The following is an 18,363-nucleotide window of genomic DNA, read 5'->3' as shown; positions in this document are numbered from 1 at the left end:
CAATAAACAACAGATTTTCATTCTAGGACATTGAAAGAGAACTTCTAGTAAGAGCTTCTCTACTCCACATCCAGCTCCTCTCCAAGCACAGAGATATGTTCTGAGTATATGTGGCAGTGCCAAGCTAGTAGGTAACACTGAGGGAAGAGACAAAGATGTACAACTACACTGGTCTCGACGCTCCCCAAAACACTTCCTCCATTTGGTATTTTCTTTATGTGAAAGCGAATCAAGAAAGCCTTTAAAAAGGAACCTTGGCTGACAAGGATGCTCAGAAAACATACATAAATGTCCACGACCTCCAGTTTCTCCCTTTCTTTAATGTACAAATGACAAAGACTTACTAAAGTTTTAAAGAATGTTTTTTAAAGAGAGGAGAGAGACCAAGCCAGGATGACTTCCCACAAGGAAGAGATCTAAGAGCTGCCCAATGAACTTCCTCAGCTCACCACGGCTACTTCCTCCTCTTGTACCTATGAAGAAAATGAGCAGGGTAAATAAAGACCAACCCACAAGCCCAGACAGGAAGGAGAAGCTCCTTTCCCAGAAAAACTTTCTTCTCTAACCCCACTCGTAGCCTCCGGCCCTCCAAAACTGTAAACATTACCTGGATTTAGATTTAAAGTTTCCTCCTCGTCTCTGGTGGGGCAACCCCAATTTTTTCCTTTCTTCAAAGGAGGGGCTGTGAACGAGAAGACAGCAGGATGGTGGACAAGCGGCAGTGTCTCGCCACCCCCACCACCAGCTCCCACACCCACAGATGCGTCATCTTTAGGGCCCGAGGTTCTAAGTCTGTGCTTTTCCACCTGATGATGCGGGTTTATCAAAGTCAGGACCCAGCTCTAAAGCAAGACTGGAAGAGGCCCTTCCTTCCTGTGTATATTAAAAAACTGCTTGCATAACTTAGTCTACCCAGCCGCCAACCCCAGCCCAGAGGATGTGGGGAGGAACAACACACTCCAGAGCACACCACAGCCCTCTGTGTTCTATTCCTCCCCTGAGGGAAGCTATACTTCCAAACCATAATGTGCTATTTTACCTCCAAGGCAGAAGGGCCTTCACACTTCCCTCACTCTCACCCTGGGACCCACAGATGGGCTCAGGTAGGCGGTAGATGGGAGCCCTTGAAATTATATACAGGCAGACCTCAAAGGTACTGTGAGTTTGGATTTTTGGTTTTTTTTTTTGGTTTCCCACTGCATGTAACAGTTATGTTTATACTACACTAGAATCTATTTAAACTGTGCAATAACATTATGTCTAAAAAACAATGCTCATATCTTAATTTAAAAAATACTCTATTACTGAGAATACCCTGGTGGTCCAGTAATTAGGACATATTGCTTTCACTGCTGGGACCCAGCTTCGTTTCCTAGTCAGGGATCTAAGATCCTGCAAGCCATGCAGTGCGGCCAAAAAATAAAAACTAAATAAAAATAAGAAAACTCTATTGCTAAAAAATTTTTTAAAAAAGCTAGCCATCATCTGATGACGCAGGGTTGCTGCACTAAGTACAATAAAATGAGGTATGCCTGTATTATTAATCTGTAGGTATATGAGAATTAAGAGTGGGGAACAAGGGAGAAAATTTACAGCTTTCATTAGAAAACCAAGAGCTCCATGATGACTTAAAACCCTACCCAGCTCGATACTGTTTCAGGGCCTTCTTGCTCGTGTTGGTGAGTTCTTCATCAAATACTGATTTCTTCACCTGCTTTTGCTTCTTTGCTGCACATAGAAAGAATGGGTTAGATAAGGTTTCTTTGTCCCAAGCTCTTAAATCCCCTTATGCTCAAGGTTCCCACTTTAGTGGATGCTCCGGCTTGATGTTTTATTGACATGGAAGTGACACAGCAGATCCCAGCAAAGAAGGGATAAGGAATCAAAAGTACCAGGTTGGGGGGCGGGGGGGGAGGATGCTTAAGGACTCCAAAGGTGGAATGGACCACCTAAACATAAAATGGGCCAAAAGTGTCTTCACATCATTCTACCCTGACCCACTCCTCTAGTAGCAGCTGGTAGACATCTAGGCTCCAGAAACAGAAAGTGTTAGTTGGTCAGTAGCGTCCAACTGTTTGAGGCCGCAAGGACTGTAGCCTGCCAGGCTCCTCCACCCATGGGATTCTCCAGGCAAGAATGCTAGAGTGGGCTGCCATTCCCTTCTTTAGGGAATCTTCCCGACCCAGGGATCAAACCTGGGTCACCTGCATTGCAGGTGGATTCTTTCCCATTTGAGCCACTAGGGAAGCCCAAGAATGAGAAAGACTGGGGTTCAAATCCTAGCTGTACCCACCAACCACTGCACCACTTGGAGCCAATGAAGGACACTGTACATGCAGGCACATGCTCATTATTCAAAAGACATGGGCCCTTGGCATCATCTTCCCTCGTGTTTCCTCCCTGACCACAAGCACAGGCTTCAGGCAGGTCCTTCCTACCAGCTCCTTCAGGCTCCCCATCTACATACCAGGCGCCCTCACTGGCTCCTCCTCAGGCATTGCTCGGGCCCGCTTGGCTCTGCGGTTCCTCTTGGCCAGCCGCTCAGCAAACATCTGTGCCTTGAGGATTTCGAACTGGGATCTCTCCTCCGCCTGGGGAGAAGGATGACGTGTATGTATGGAATGGACGAGGCAGCCCTGACCAGGTCCCTAGGCAGGGATCCAGCTCCAAAGGGGAGGCCACTCACTGTCATCTCCCCCTTTTTCTTGGCTTCTTTCATAAACTTCTTCCTTTTCTTCTTTCCTCTTAAGGCTAAGTCAAACTCCTGCAGAGCCTTAGCAACTAGGATGAGAAGAGAGCATGAAATTTCAGGTACCGTTTTATAAAATGTTTTTTTCTTTTAAACTCACAGTAACTGCACATATTTTAAAGTGATACATTTAAGGTCTTAAAATGAAAAGAAGCAACCACTTCCTCTTCTGGTGGTTACCTCCATCTCACTAAATAACATGTTTATTCCACTATTTCTTAATTAATCCACTTGAGACATTCATTATCTGCCTCTTGTTATGAAAGACATACTCCCCATACCTTCCCACAATACAGTTTTAACCCTACTTATAACAGAGACTTAACATACATACAGATACCTTAATGTTTGGTCCCATAACATAAAGGCAGTGTTTCTTAAATTCTTGGTACAACCTCTTTGGAAGGTAACTGTGCAACCCCTTACAACATAATAAATACACATACCCTCTGATATATAATTTCACTTTCTGGAACTTACCTTGCAAATCAAATATGCTTGCTTAATTGTGAAAGGACATCTATATAGCTATTCACTTGTTTATAATAGCAAAAGATAGGAAACAATCTCAGTGTCCCTCAGTGGAAAAGTAATAAATTATAATCCACCCATATGATGGAGAAGACCACAATCATTAAAAAAAGAAAAGGCAGCTATGTATGTGCCTATATAAAATGATCTCCAAACTACAAAATAAATGGAAAAAAGCAAGGTGTAGAACATGAATTCATGTTTGTTTCTAAAAGGGAGAAAGAAAGGAATATATATATATATATATATATATATCTCCAACTTACTTTTTTTAATTAGAGCAAAATATATATAAAATTTGCCATTTTACCATTCTTTAATGTACAATTCAGTAGCATTAATGGCACAATATTGTACAACCATTGCCATCATCTGTTTCTAAAACTTTCATCATCCCAAATGGAACATTAAGGAGCAACTCCTTGCCCACAACCTCTAGTAAGTTCTGTGTCTATGAATTTGTCTCTAGGTACCTCATATAAATGGCATCATAAAGATTGGTCCCTTCGTGTCTGGACCATTTCAGTTAGCATGTTTTCGAGGATCCTCCTTGCAGCACGTACCAGAACTTCATTATGGCTGAGTAATACCCCATTGTACACACATACCACATTTCATGTATCCACTCATCTGCTGATGGACACGGTTGTTTCCACCCGTTGGCCATTGTGAATAATGCTTCAGTGAACACTGGCATACAAGCATCTGTTTGAGTCCCTGTTTTCAGTTACTTAGGGCAGAGACCTAGGAGTGGAACTGCTGGGCCCGATGGTAATTCCACGTTTAGCTTTTGGAGGAACCTCCCCGACATACTTTTTTCCTTCTTCCTCTCTTCCTTGGTCTGGAACCAGCTCCTCTCGGGTTCAGGGTTTGATGCCTCCTTCCCTTTCTCCAGGAGCCGCTGTGCTGTGTTGATCTATGGGGACGGCAGAAGGATGAAACCCACATCTGGTAACACAGAACACGGAGACTGCAGGAAGCCACGGCCTGCAAACGCCTGGGGCTCTGATGGTACGTTTGGCAGACACAACCCAGCAGACGGCAGACCAGCAGGGGCCTGCATGGTCTGCTCATTGAGCGACTCACCTGGGCTTCCGACTTCTGCATCTCTTTCTCCTCCGCCTCCAACTGCAGAACTGCATACACGTCTTTCTCCATTTTCTCAATCTTGTCCCGGAATTTGAGGATGACGTCTCAAGGGAAAAGAACAAAAAAGATTTTAAAATAAAGATGAATATGGTGTAACTGATGAAAATAATGCAAGGGGGTATTTAGTGACAAAAGTGTTTTTTTTTAATGTGTGGCTTCTCTGCCTAACACCTCCCCGAAGGCTTTCTGATGCTCCTGGAATAAAACCTGAGCCCCTCGGCACGGCCCTTCCAGCCTCTCTGACCCGTCTGCTGCGTGCTCACAGGCCCTGGGCCTCTGGCCCTCCTCTTCTGCCCACACACCAAGTGTGTTCCTGTCTCTGAATCTTTGCCCTGGTTTTCTCTGCTTGGCACACTCTGTCCCCAGACCACCCCCACCTCATTCTGATCATCTAGGACTCAGCTCAAATGCCATCTGTTCAGAGTCCTTTCCCAACAGCTTTTCAAGAATAGTCACTTCTCCTGTCGTTCTCAATCACATCTACTATTAGCTTGTTTATTGTGCCTTTTTCTCATCAAAGTCAGCTGCTTTGTTTCCTGTTGTATCCCCAATACCTAGAATACAATAAAGAGCAATAGACTGAATGAATCAAATGAAAAACTTTTAAATGAAAGGGAAAAAAAAAGACCCATGAATGGGAAAAAAGGTTTGAAAAGATGTACATCAAATGCTACAAGCGGTGAGCTCTTTCATATGCAATTACTTTTTTTAAGATTTTTTTTTTTGATGTGGACTATTTTTAAGGTCTATTGAATCTGTTACAATATTGCTTCTGTTTTATATTTTGGCTTTTGGCTGCAATGCATGTGGGATGTTAGCTCTCTGACCAGGAATCAAACTCATACCCCCTCCACTGGAAGGCAAAGTCCTAAGAACTGAACCCCCCTAGGGTGTGTGTGTTCAGTCACTTCAGGCGTATCTGACTCTTTGTGATCCCATGGACTGTAGCCCGCCAGGCTCCCCGTCCGTGGAATTCTCCAGGCAAGAATACTGGAGTTGGTAGCCATGCCTTCCTCCAGGGGAATCTTCCCGACACAAGGATAGAACCTGCATCTCCTTATTTGCAGACGGATTCTTTCCCACTGAGCCACCTGGGAAGCCTGGACTGCTGGGGAAGTTCCTACAATCACATTTTCACTCTTATTTATTTTTTTCCAACACTGAATACATATTGTTTTTGTAACTTAAAAAAAAATTTTGTAAGGATGCGCTTTATATGACCCTTTTGGATGAGAACAACAAAAAGAATGAAAGCCATCCAAAAAGAATGAGCACTGACTTCCTCCTCACTCTCTGGAAGAAGGGAGGAAGGGTTAACAGGGGTGGCACCTTAAAAAGGCGGCTTCTCTGCCCAAAGGCTGGCAAATGCTGTGAATAAGCACTTGGGGCACAAGCCTTCCCTCACTCCCTTTCACACAGAGGCGAGGGGAGACCTGCCCAGGACTCCTCAACAACCAAGTGGCGGAGCTGGGATTCTGATCTGGCTCCTAACAGCAAAGCACCTGCTCTTACCCATCACCTTCTGTCCCCTGCCCCTCCCTCCTGGGTCTGATCGAGGACCCTACCCGCCCCACACCCCCCCAAGCCATCCTGGGTTGCTGCACCAGTGCTTGCTCACCCTGGGGCAGAATGCGGGCCTTCACGGGGGCCTTGGCGGCCTTGACAATTTCCTTCAGCATCTTCCGCTCCTCCTCCCCCACCAGAGAGACCGAGCGCCCGGCCCGGCCGGCACGAGCTGTGCGCCCCACCCGGTGGACGTAATGCTTAATGGTGTTGGGCATGGTGAAGTTGATTACCTGGAAGGCCAAAGTTGAGCATCAGTCAGGTCTGGGAGCCGGCAGGGAGAGGAGGGCACAAGGAGGCAGGAAGAGTCCCACCAGAAGCTCAAGGAAAGGGAAGCCTGCTCACCGTTTTGACCCCCTCAATGTCCAGTCCACGAGCTGCTACATCGGTGGCCACGAGGATGTCAATCTGTTCATCTTTAAAGCGCCTGGAAACAGCCACAAACATGTTCCTCTGAACACCTGACCCCAACGCTCTGCAGGGGTCTGAACCCACAACGATCACACAAACCCTTCTGGAGTCAAGCAGCGGAGTACAGACCATCACGGTGGGGACAGGTCCTACATGTCAGCCTAACAACACTTATATGCCCCCCAAACATCCCACAACACACAACAAACATAGTTTTGTGTATACCACTTTAAGCAGAAATTCCTATGAACATGGAAGCTCGGTAACCACAGAGCTAGACTATAAGAAGCAGCATATGCAAATACCTCAGCATTCAAGGCAGCCTTTAAGAAACAACTCTGGGGATTCCCTTGTGGTCCAGTGGCTAAGACTCTGAGCTCCCAGTACAGGGGGCCCAGGTTCAATCCCTGGTCAGGGAACTAGATCGCACATGCTGCAATTAAACATAACTAAGACCCAGTACAGCCAAATAAGTAAATTAATTTTAAAAAAAAGAAAAACAACTCTCAACTGCCTGTGATGATGAATAGGGACAGGTGGGGTCTTCTAAAGGGTACCTCCTTGCCTACCAAGCTGATCCCATTCTGTGGGAATTAAGTAAGAAATCACATGGGAAAGCACAGGGTCTGGCAAAGTAAAGCTCAAGAAATAGCTACTGGATTCAATTCAGGATCTTGCTCTGGCAGACCCGGGGATGTCCACCGCTCTGGAACGGCTGCAGAGATCAGAAACTGCTTCTTCCCAAGCCGGAATTTCTTTCTCTGACGCCATCAGCAGACCCCAGGCACTAAGTCCTGGGGCAAGGGTATCACTTTCTACAAAGTCAAAGTTCTGAACCTATCTGAGACATAACCCTACAATGGTTAGGCTAGAATGTCTGAGAGGGGAACCTGCTGTGTGCCCTGCCATTACAGTACCACGACCTCTGGGTGTCCTCCCCATCTCTGGAATGAAGACAGCCCTCTCTGAAGGACGGGTGGGAGCCTCAGCCCCCGAGACTTTACCGGAGGGCCTCCAGCCGCTGCGTCTGAGACAGGTTGCCGTGGAGCTCGCCCACCTGCAGCCCCATCAGCCCCAGAAGGATGTGCATGCGGTGGGCCTGCTTCTTGGTCTGGGTGAACAGCATCACATGGTCGGTGAAGGTTCTCATCAACAGAGCTGCCAGGGAGACAAGAGTGAGCCAGCGGCCACCTCCACACACGTCCTGCTCCTCGCCCGCGGCGTGGCTGCTGTGCCTGGGCCCCGCCGTGTGGAGCTTCAACCGCAGGACAGAAGCAGGGAAGCCAGGGCCGCTTCAGGGCCGGCCTCTCTGAGGAGGTGACGTTAGGCTGAAGGACAAGACAGGCTCATCTACGAGAAGATCTGGGGGAGGATTTCAGGCAGAGGATCACATGTAAAGGTTCAGTCAAACATAAAAGCTCACTAGGTTTGTGAAAGTGAAAGCAAGCGAGTATGGCTGGAAAACCGTGAGCTAAGGCTCCAAGGCCAGGGGCTCCAGGCAAGCAGGGGCAGGTCCAGAAGATCTTACAGGACTCGCTAGGGAGCATGGATTTCAGTCTAAGAGCGATGGGAGATGGCAGAGAGGTTCAATAACAAAGGAACAGGGGTGAATGCTTGTTTCTAAACGATCCTCTTTAATGATCTGCAGTGTGGAGAAGAGACAGGGTGGAAGCGGACGGCCAGGTAAGAGGCTGCTGCAACAAGCCAGGAGATGCTGTAGTGGCCTGGGCAAAGAGCCAGAGGGACCACCGAAGGAGGTGTCCAGGGGTTCAGCAGGACCTAAGGAAGGCTGGATGGCCGAAGGGAGGTGAGGGGATGAAAGAGAGAGGGGAAGCACTCCTGGTTAGGCACGGGACTGGGGGAGACGGGATGGAGGAGCTGGTGCCGGGGGAGAAACCAGCCCTTCGGTGTGACGCTCAGGGGTGCTGAGCACCCCGCCCTCCCCGAGCTCGCACCTGCCACGATGGCTTCCCGGTCCCCTTCCCGGTTTGGCCGGATCCGGATGAACTCCTGCCGCAGGAAGGGGGCCACATCCGTGTTGCTGTTCACAAATATCCGGACGGGATTCTTCAAGGAGACAGATGCCAGATCTTTCACCTGCCAGCCACAAAGACAGGGAAGCTGACTGGCCTGCCAGGGGGCAGGAGGGAAGGAGGGAGACGGTGCCCCAGCCCAGCCCAGGAGCCCCAGTGCTGTCTCTCCATTCCCCGTGGCCCACCTCGTCTGTCATCGTGGCTGAGAACAGCATGGTCTGGCGGTGGTGGGAGCACATTCGGATGATCTCCTTCATCTGCTCCTCAAAGTACTCGTCCAGCATCCTGGCCAACAGGGGAGAGGAGAGGTCAAAAAAATTGGGTTGGGCTTGCGTCTGTATCGACGAAACACAGAAAACATCAGACAGGTGATGTTTGCATATCATCACCAGTTATGTTTCAAGCTCATGTATTTCCTTATTTTATAAGTGTTACTTTACCCTTTTACCCGGATTCATCAAGAATTACCACCTGGCCACATTTGCTTCATCTTTCTTTTTTCTTTTGTGGAATTGCTTTTAAGTTGCAGGAATCACAACACCTGACCCCTAAATACTTCAGCATACGTTCCCTAAGAACAAGGATTCTCTCCTAAATAGACACAATGTCATTATCACAGTTGAGAAATTCAGGTAATCGAGGCTGCTGGCTGAATCCTCACCAGGCACACAGGCACTTTACCGGAGTTACTCCTTGAATCCTTAACACCATGAGGTTGGGTACTTAACCCTCACTTATAAACAAAAAGGATTTGCTTTGAGAATCTAAATAATTGCTTCCCAATCTCAGGAAGTGACAGAGCCAAAATCTGACCTGCCTTCTCTCTTAACCATCCCATTACGGAGAGAGAAAGAGAGCCGGATAATCTGGGCGAAGATGGACAAAGGCGCAAACGTGAACAGCTGAACTGGTGAGAGCCACATGGGACCATGTGGAGTGCAGGTTCCCATCCAGGGCTGGGCCCTGGGGACCCCGGCACTTCAGGCGCACCTATCGGCCTCATCCAAGATGAGCACCTCGATGCTGCTCAGGTGGAAGGAAGGGCAGTTGTGGAGGTGATCGATGAGCCGGCCCGGTGTGGCAATGAGGATGTCAGGCGCTGCCCGAAGTGCTGCTTCCTGAGACTTCACGTCCAGGCCACCTGCAAAGAGCAGAGCCCACCAGGTGGGCAGCCGAGTCGTTACCGTGAGGACTCGCTACCCAGAAGGCCTGAGCCCTGCCACCCGCCAGGTCCCACGGCAGGTGCAGAGCAAAAGTCAGAGAACAAGGCCCATGGAGGCCCCATCTGCATGGATTTTACAGTACACTGGAAGAGATGGGTTATTTAACTCCAACTGTACTAAATGCAAAAATCAAAAAAGAGGATGACACAAAGGACTTTGGAATAAAAGGAATCACAGAACAAAACAAGTCAACCATCCAAGGACTGAGAGATGCAGCAGATGAAACCAATAATCTTTCTAAATCACCAGTGACTTCCTACTGCATAAGGAGGGTAAACTGAAGGCTGAGTGACTATCATATAACATCACCAGAAAAACCCTGCTCCAGTTAATATTTGATTCATTATTTGTGCAAGACAAAAATTATATCCTAAATTTGTTAAGTACCAAGAAAAAAAGTATTTTCAGTATTCTGAGGTTCCATTTTGCAAGGTTCCCCCCTCCCCGTCCCCCTCCCTGTCTACTGTGGAAACGCCATCTGGTTTTAAGAGGATTCAGCCCCATGAAGGTTTTCCTGCACCCGTCACCCTCAGACAGTGGCACACATCCATTCTTCCCAGGCCCGTCTCCCAGGGGCAAACGGCCCTCAGCCAGACACTCACCCACAGCCAGGCAGGTGGTGATGCTGCAGAACTGGGCCAGCTGCCTGGTGACGGAGTGCACCTGGATGCCCAGTTCTCGGGTGGGAACCAGCACCAGCACGCGGGTCACCGGAGCCTGGCGGGGTTTGTAGATCAGACGCTCCAAGACCGGCAGGGCAAACGCTGCCGTTTTACCTGGAGGGGAGGGCAGCAGCCACACATGAGCACAGCCTCAGTCCCTCACAGGCCCGGGGGCCCACCTGCGTGCAGAAAGCCTACCCATCTGCTCAGGGGGAAGTGAAGGAACTCAGTTTTCATAAAACTTTCTTTCTGGCTTTAAAATCACATGGTCAATGTGAAAAATCTGGGAAATACAAAAAAAAATTTCTTTTTTTAAATCTTCCACAGTTCAGCCAACCACAGGTAAGATTAACAATACAGTATCTCTATTACCAATCTTTATTATTAATGGACAGAAATATATAAAAATATTCACTTTAATGCAATAATACTATATATTGTTTAGTAACTTCCTTTTAAAATATATATTTTCCCATTTCTTTACATACCCTACTTTTTTTAAATGATTACATCATATTCTATTACATGATTATTTCCACTCTATGACGTGACTATATAATTAACTGCACTAGTCCACGATGTTGTGATAAACATCCCTTTTATAAAATCTTTACTCTGACGACAGGGGCCTATCACGGGAGTGCCAGGAGGTCATGGTCACAGAGACACCCTGATAGGATTAAACAAAGATGACCTTCACCAGACCCCCTAAAACCTGTGACCTGTGACTGCCCTATCTGAAAAAAGTAGAATATTTAAAGAAAGAGAAAATATATATAAGCATTATTTACAAGGGAAGTTATTATACAGAATATATAGTGTTGCATTAAAATTTGTGTCTGCATATTTAGCAAAGCGGCCTTTCGGCAGCCAGCCCAGAGCCTCTTCTCCGTCACGCGTCCTCCTCCTGCCACCCCCCCTCCCCCACCCCCAGGTCCCTGTCCTCAGTACCTGTCCCCGTGGCTGCGCAGGCACAGATGTCCTTCCCCAGCAGCCCCACGGGTACGCACGCCTTCTGGATGGGGGTGGGCTGCGTGAAGCCCATGGCTGTGATGGCCTGAAGAGAGAAGGTGGGGCCGGACAGAGCGGGGCAGTCTCAGTGTCAATCCAACAAGGCAGGTTTCCATCGGGTTTCAGTCCCTTCCGGGCATTTAGTCCATCTGGGGGGTGCGTGCGTGCGTGCGTGCGTGCATGCGTCTGGGGGCGGGTGCGTGCGTGCGTGCATGCGTCTGGGGGCGGGTGCGTGCGTGCGTGCGTGCGTGCGTGCGTGCATGCGTCTGGGGGCGGGTGTGTGTGTGTGTGGGTGTAATGATATTCCAGGCACTGAGGACAGAGCAGGCAACAAAAGAAAGAACCCCGCCCTTAGGAATCTTAGAATCTGTGAGGAAAAAACAGGCCAAAACCAAACAGCTGTGATATGAAGAGAAATGCTACGGGGAAAACCACAGCGGTCGAGCGGGCTAGGGAGGGCGGTGGGGAAGGGGCGAGAGCGATTTCCAGTAAGGCGGCCAGGGACGGACAGTCTCCTGAGCAGGGTATACTGAGGAGAGCCCTGAGAGAAGCAAAGAGCACCCCAACCAGGTTTTCAGAACCACCTTCCAGTCAGTGGGAACAGCAAGTGCAAAGGGCTTGAGGAAGAAGACGCCTGACCTGTGTGAGGGTCAGTGAGGAGGCCAGCATGGCCAGAGCAGGACGGCTGCCAGGAAGCATCTCAGAGGGGACCAGAAGGGGCAGGGCTGTATGTACAGGCCAGCAGGGGAATCTTTGTGTAAGCGGGCTCTCCGGCAGCTGTGTGGACAACACAGCTCTGGGAGGCCACCGACCCAGTTTAGGGCAGAGAGCCCAGTTACGGGGTGACTACAAGAATCCCATGGTTGACAAAAGTAGCCACTACCTTCAGAAGAGGGCGGGAAAGGTTCATGTCCTGGAACGAGAGGTTTTCATCGTACTGAGATGCATCTTCAAAAAATCCTCCTGCTTCCTACACCAGAAAAGCAAAAGACAAAGAGAATTCAGCAAAAGGGGCCTAAGAAAACTAAATGACCCGAAAATCCTTTCAGGTTGTAAAACAAGCTCTATGCAGTTGTCCAAGGCCATGCTCACCTGTCCTTTCTTCTTCTTCTTCTTCCGCTCCTTTACTTTGAGTGTATCTATGGAGAAAAAGAGAGCAAATATCAGGGCTCACAGCTCCCGAGCACTCAGCCAGCTAGACACTGTCCTGAGTGCATTACCTGGACGGACTCCCAGTCGTTAGAGCTCATGGCTCTCACTGGGGCCCGCATTTGATCTCTGGTCAGAGAACTAAGATCCTGCCAGCCATGTAGCATGGCCAAAAAAAAAAAGAAAAAAAGATTTCTCTGGTCCTCTAGGGATTAGGACTCTGAGCTCCACCTCACCAAAAAAAATTAATTAAAAAAAAAAAAAAGATGGCACTTGCAATCCAGGGGACACAGGTTCAATCTCTGGTCAGGAAAGATCCCACATACCACATGGCATGAGCCAAGAGGAAAAAAAAAGACAAAGAGTGAACTCATTCTGCAAAGTACACAGCCCTAATAAAATCCCAAGGAAAAAGAGAAGCTAAAAGAAAGGAGTTCAACATGGAGATCTTAAATTTAACTGTGCAGAAGGGCACAGAATAATCTACAGAAGTCAAGGCGAACACTCCGTTTCCTGTCCCTGCTTCTGACAGCATCACCTACCTGCCTTGGTGAGGATGTTCTCATCAGCTGATGAGTAGTCAGTCTCTGATTCTTCATCTTCTGAGGCTTCTTCATCTTTTCCTTCATGGTCTTCCTCCTCCTCTGGTTCAGAGCCCTCTTTTGCTTCTTTCTCCTTCTCTGACTTCCCAGACTTGGCTTCTTTATCCTAGAAAAAGAAACTGTAATAAAGCAAGAAGACTACACACTTCAGGAAATCAAGAACCTGTGAAGGACAATGTTATTGTGGCCACCCTGGGAGAACGCTATTCGGATTCTGAGTGAGTATTAACCACAGACACACAGAGAAAGCCCGCCTGGACCAGCTGCATTGCGACCTAGGCTCAATGAGAAACAGGGGGGTTGCTCTGAGAGTAACTCAGGGCTGACCAACAAAGAGAAGCGATGCTTGGCTTACTCACCTCTGTTTTCCTTTTCTTTCGAACTTTCTCAATCTTCTCATCTAATGTTGTGGCAGCCCTCTACAAATAAAAATGAAGAAATGAAAAAGAAACATACATATGGGAAAGAGACAAAGCAAGCATCTTCTGAGAGTCGGTTCTGAGATGTTCAGTATAGAAAAAGCTCGTCTGTCCTTGGACAGATTGATCAGTCTAGATTATTCACAATAAGACAAACAAGCAAACAAAAAACCATTAAATGGTCTGTTAAAAAAAAAAAATCTTTAAATTACCTGGAATCAATAAGGACATCCACATTCTAGAAAGTGTTGACTATTCAGAATTATACAATTACCAAGAGGTGTCAAATCATATCTGAATGAATGCTACTTGGAAAAAATTTTCCCCCTTGCCAAATGAACATAATTTAGCCTATCAAATAAAATGTTGAAATCTGAGCAAATTGAGGGAATGCTGGATACTGCTAAAACTCTAGAAAGAGTAAGTAATGGCAGGTCCCCCTTTTGCATGCTCAAAGCACCTTAAACTGCTATGGCACTTACCACAACCACAATTAACTGTTTAATTATTTGTCTAGTTATTTTCTATCCTGCTAGGATGTAAGCTTTATAAGACCAAGTCTTTAATTACATGAATTTCATATGAAAAGAAAAAAAAAATCCTTTCAAGATGACTTTGAAAAGGCCATGCTGTTTCATTTCAGTCAGAACAAGGACCAGCAGTTCAGTTCAGTTGCTCAGTCGTGTACGACTCTTTGCAACCCCATGGACTGCAGCACACCAGGCCTCCCTGTCCACCAGCAACTTCCGGAGCTTGCTCAGACTCATGTCCATCGAGTCGGTGATGCCATCCAACCATCTCATCCTCTGCCATCCCCTTCTCCAGCCTTCAATCTTTTCCAGCATCAGGGTCTTTTCAAATGAGTCAGTTCTTCGCATCAGGTGGCCAAAGTATTGGAGTTTCAGCTTCAACATCAGCCCTTCCAATGAATATTCAGGACTGATTTCCTTTAGGATGGACTAGTTGGATCTCCATGAAGTGGATCTCAAGAGTCTTCTCCAACACCACAGTTCAAAAGCATCAATTCCTTGGCGCTCAGCTTTCTTTATAGTCCAACCCTCACATCCATACATGACTACTGGAAAAACCATAGCTTTGACTAGACCGATCTTTGTTGGCAAAGTAATGTCTCTGCTTTTAACATGCTATCTAGGTGGGTCATTAACTTTTCTTCCAAGGAGCAAGCATCTTTTAATGTCATAGCTGCAGTCACCATCTGCGGTGATTTTGGAGCCCCCCAAAATAAAGTCTGTCACTGTTTCCCCATCTATTTGCCATGAAGTGATGGGACTGGATGCCACGATCTTAGTTTTTTGAATGTTGAGTTTTAAACCAATTTTTTCACTCTCCTCTTTCACTTTCATCAAGAGGCTCTTTAGTTCTTCTTCTACCATAAGGGTGGTGTCATCTGCATATCTGAGGTTATTGATATTTCTCCTGGCAGATCAGCAGTCTGGATTAAACTACTCTGAGCAGGCAATAATTCTCTCTGAAGCACATGAAATGGAAAATAACTTTCAAGCATCTTCTAGCTTGTTAATAACAACATTCAAAGGAAAGCACAAGATTTGGGCAAACAAGCAGATGACAACATTTGTGGTGGTTTTGCCTGTGATGTGTGGGAACCAGGAATCCTAAACACTAAGGTCACCTGAGATCACCTGACAAGTGCCAGAGAGTAACAGTCTCTGTGGGACTGAGTCAAGCTTTCAAAAACCCGACTACAAAGGAAATCTGCTGGATTATTCTTTGTAATAAACTGACACAGCTATGTCCATTTTTTAAGTCAAGCAATTTATATGTGACATTTGGTATCCTACAACACTGGACCCTGAAATCCAGTGTCCAACCTTAACTGTGTCCGATTCTCGGCGTGGAACTGCCTATCACTGTCAATCTCACCTTCTTCTTGAGCTGGCTCAGGACATCAGCCATGGGCCAGTTGCCATCGTACATTCCCTCCTTCTCAGTGAAAACAAAGTCAGGGTTGAAATCAGCACTGCGGTTCTTTTGTAAGGCTTTCTGCTTTCTGCCCAGCATAATGGGCCCCTGGGAAGAGGGAGAAGGAGGATGACTATGGGACTAAGATAAAAGAACACCAGAAAGAGAAGAAATGAGGGACTTCCTTGGGTGGTCCAGTGGCTAAGACTTCACCCTCCCCATGCAGGGGACCTGGGTTCAATCCCTGGTCAGGGAACTAGATCCCAGATGCTGCAACTAAAGATCCCTGTGCTATACAGAAAGACCTTGTTGCTTCTCCATCTTATATATATAATAGTTTGTATCTGCTAATTCCACATTCCTAATCCTTCCCTCCCCTGCCACAAGTCTGCTCTCTATATTTGTGTCATATTTTAGATTCCACATCTAAGTGATAACTTTTCTATGACAGCTTTCCATTCGAGAAGTGAAAAGATCATTCTGGCTGCTAAGTGGCAAATACACTGTAGGGGAAGAGGGAGGCAAGAGAAACAGTTAGAGACCAGGTATGTTAAGATTGTAGGTAACTAGGTATAAGATGGTAGTGGGCTGGACTAGAGTGTAAGCAGTGTGGACTGAGCAGGGAAGACTCTAAAAAGAGATTTCCAAGGTAGCCTACAGAGCATTGGAAAGGGAGAGAGGAGAAAGAAACTGCATGACTGCAGCGTCTCTGGCGTGAGATGGAGCAGGTCGGCAGGGTGAGGGAGACCCAAGAGCTCAGCTTTGAAAAAACTGAACCCATAAGAGGCCAAGGGACCCCCAAACGGAGGTGTCAGTAGGCAGATGAGGCCGCAGAGCGGGAAATACTTGAGCTGGATCTTTAAAGGGTGAGCACCTTTCCAGGACACCTATGCCTTTTTAATCTCCATCCTGCTTAAGTCCCTTAACTCCCCATCCAACATAAGCTTCAGGAGAGCGGTTTCCTTGTCTACCCTGTTCACCGCTACGCCCTGGATGCCCAACACTAGGTGTAGCACACGTAAATCAGTTCAGTCAGTACTGACTTAATGAATGTATGGATAACACGGCTCCTTGAATAAGAACCAGAACGGACTCCGTCTCTGGATCTCTATGACACAGGTCTGGATTAAACTTCAGTGAATGGGTACGGAGCTCACCAAGGCGACACGGAATGGCACGGGCACAGGTGAGGAAAGGCTAGTGGCAACCACCGGGGGTCCAGGTGAGGCCCAGGGACACTTGGCAGCTGGGCAGAGGATGCCGAGGACCTGGGGTCAGGGACCTGAGGCACGGCGGAGAAGGGAAGCAGTCAAGGACAGCGACTGCCTGCCGCCGCGCTGCCACCCCGATCGGCCCGTACCTCCTCCTCCTCGTCCTCAGAGTCCGTCTCCGGCTCCAGCGGCACGTCCTCATCTTCGCCTATGGTCCCGATGAAGCCCAGCTCAGAGAGCATGGTGCCTCGACAGCCACTTCCGGAAAGCAGCACGGCGCGCCGGCCGGCTCGCACACTTCCGCTCCCCACGCGTCGTCACGGAGCACATGCTGACGTCACTTCCCCTCGGCGCCCTCCTCCGCCGGCGCCCGCCCAAACTCTGGGAGCGCGCATGCGTGCTTTGCGTGAGGAAACGAAGGATCGGCGTGTGTGTTCAACAAATTCTGTCTTGTTGGTGCTTGGAAAACGGTGGGGTGGTTGGAGGTGTGTGGGAGGAGAAGGTCTACAGAGATGCGTGGATAAGCCCCATATACTTCTGTACAAGGAATTGAGAAAGAAAAATACAGTAAAACAGTTACTAGTGACTGTCTGTGGGTGGTAGAATTCATAGGTGATTTTTGTTTTCGTCTTAGATTTTTTTTTTCCCCACAATAAACATTTATTTTCATCACTTCGGTCGCTCAGTCGTGTCCGACTCTTTGCGACCCCATGGACTGCAGCACGCCAGTCCTCCCTGTCCCTCACCAACTCCCGGAGCTTACTCAAACTCATATGTCTTTTTATTTTCATAAAAAAGAAAAAAATAAAAATTAGAATAGATAACATCTATAACATTTACTCTGTACCAAGTACTGATCTAAGCACTTTTACAGGTATAAACTAATCCTCACCGCAATCCTCGCAGAAGGTATCATTACTTACACATGAAGAAACTGAGGCTCAGAAAGGTTTTCAAGGTCACAGAGCCAGTTAATTAGAGCCAGGATTATAATCGAGGCAGTGGGTCGAGGGTACTTAGGAAAGAAGATCTCACAATTTACAAAAAAGTTTTCATGTCTTCTGCTTGTGGATATCTTGCTGAATCTTAACTTTACTTAAAAACACACCTCCTGCATGAAGTCTTTTTGAACTACCCATCCTCCTTCATAGCTGTTTGCTGCTTCCATATTAACACTTTCTACTTGCAGCAGAGTAGTAGTTATGGCGTAGAAGTAGGTTCAGTTGTCTTTTTTTTAACTTTTTTTTGTTTGTTTTTTGGCCACACCTTGTAGCTTGTCAGATTTTAGTTCCCCAACTCAGGATTGAACCCCAGGCCTTCCACAGTGAGAGCATGAGTCTCAACCCACTGGACACCAGGGAAGTCCTAAGTCCTAAGAGTTCCTTCTTTTTAATGGCTGAATAATATTTCATGATGTGTATATATCATGTTTTCTTTCTTCATTCATCCACTGATGGACACTTAGGCTGCTTTCATGTCTTGGCTTTTGTTAATAATGTTGCTATGAATATGGAAGTGCAGATATGGTTTTGAGTTAGTGTTTTCATTTCTTTTGGGTAAATAACTATAAATGGAATTGCTGGATCATACAGTAGTTCTGTTTTTAATATCTTCATACTGTTTTCTATAGCAGTTGTACTAATTACATTACCACCAACAGTGCACAAGGATTCCTTATTTTCTCCACAACTTCACCAACGGTTGTTATT

The 18,363-nt window shown here is 47.1% G+C and overlaps 2 protein-coding genes across 2 annotated transcripts in view; one reads left to right on the top strand and one right to left on the bottom strand.

The window, feature by feature from the left end:
* Window positions 1-300: 300 nt before the first annotated feature.
* Window positions 301-16,956, bottom strand: DDX27 (DEAD-box helicase 27). Its single transcript, XM_061127457.1, has 21 exons — window positions 16,804-16,956; window positions 15,405-15,551; window positions 13,443-13,502; window positions 13,024-13,189; window positions 12,425-12,471; window positions 12,216-12,302; window positions 11,273-11,378; window positions 10,262-10,435; window positions 9,427-9,577; window positions 8,622-8,721; window positions 8,359-8,500; window positions 7,408-7,561; window positions 6,338-6,419; window positions 6,048-6,225; window positions 4,367-4,473; window positions 4,094-4,196; window positions 2,687-2,781; window positions 2,468-2,591; window positions 1,641-1,728; window positions 608-682; window positions 301-473 (listed from the first exon to the last, which is right to left on the bottom strand). The coding sequence occupies exons 1-21, from the start codon at window positions 16,894-16,896 to the stop codon at window positions 455-457; spliced, it is 2,298 nt and encodes a 765-aa protein (XP_060983440.1). The 5' UTR covers window positions 16,897-16,956; the 3' UTR covers window positions 301-454.
* LOC133044325 (uncharacterized) overlaps window positions 16,895-18,363 on the top strand; it is a 29,165-nt gene continuing 27,696 nt past the window's right edge. Inside the window, exon 1 of the mRNA XM_061125718.1 lies at window positions 16,895-17,124. Coding sequence (XP_060981701.1) covers window positions 16,895-17,124 — 230 coding nt within the window. The remainder of the gene's footprint in view (window positions 17,125-18,363) is intronic.

Source organism: Dama dama, chromosome 23, assembly GCF_033118175.1.
Source record: "Dama dama isolate Ldn47 chromosome 23, ASM3311817v1, whole genome shotgun sequence".
In the NCBI taxonomy this organism is placed as follows: Eukaryota; Metazoa; Chordata; class Mammalia; order Artiodactyla; family Cervidae; genus Dama; species Dama dama.
This window is presented reverse-complemented; position numbering and strand designations above follow the sequence as displayed.

Bases quoted from the DNA above. Each gene is read 5' to 3' on its own strand.
- DDX27 (XM_061127457.1), bottom strand. From the start codon at position 16,896: ATGCTCTCTGAGCTGGGCTTCATCGGGACCATAGGCGAAGATGAGGAC. The intron at 13,503-15,404 runs GTGAGATTGACA...TTTTATTTGTAG, and splicing joins TGAGCCAGCTCAAGAAGAAG to AGGGCTGCCACAACATTAGA. The intron at 6,226-6,337 runs GTGAGCAGGCTT...TTGGCCTTCCAG, and splicing joins ACATTGAGGGGGTCAAAACG to GTAATCAACTTCACCATGCC.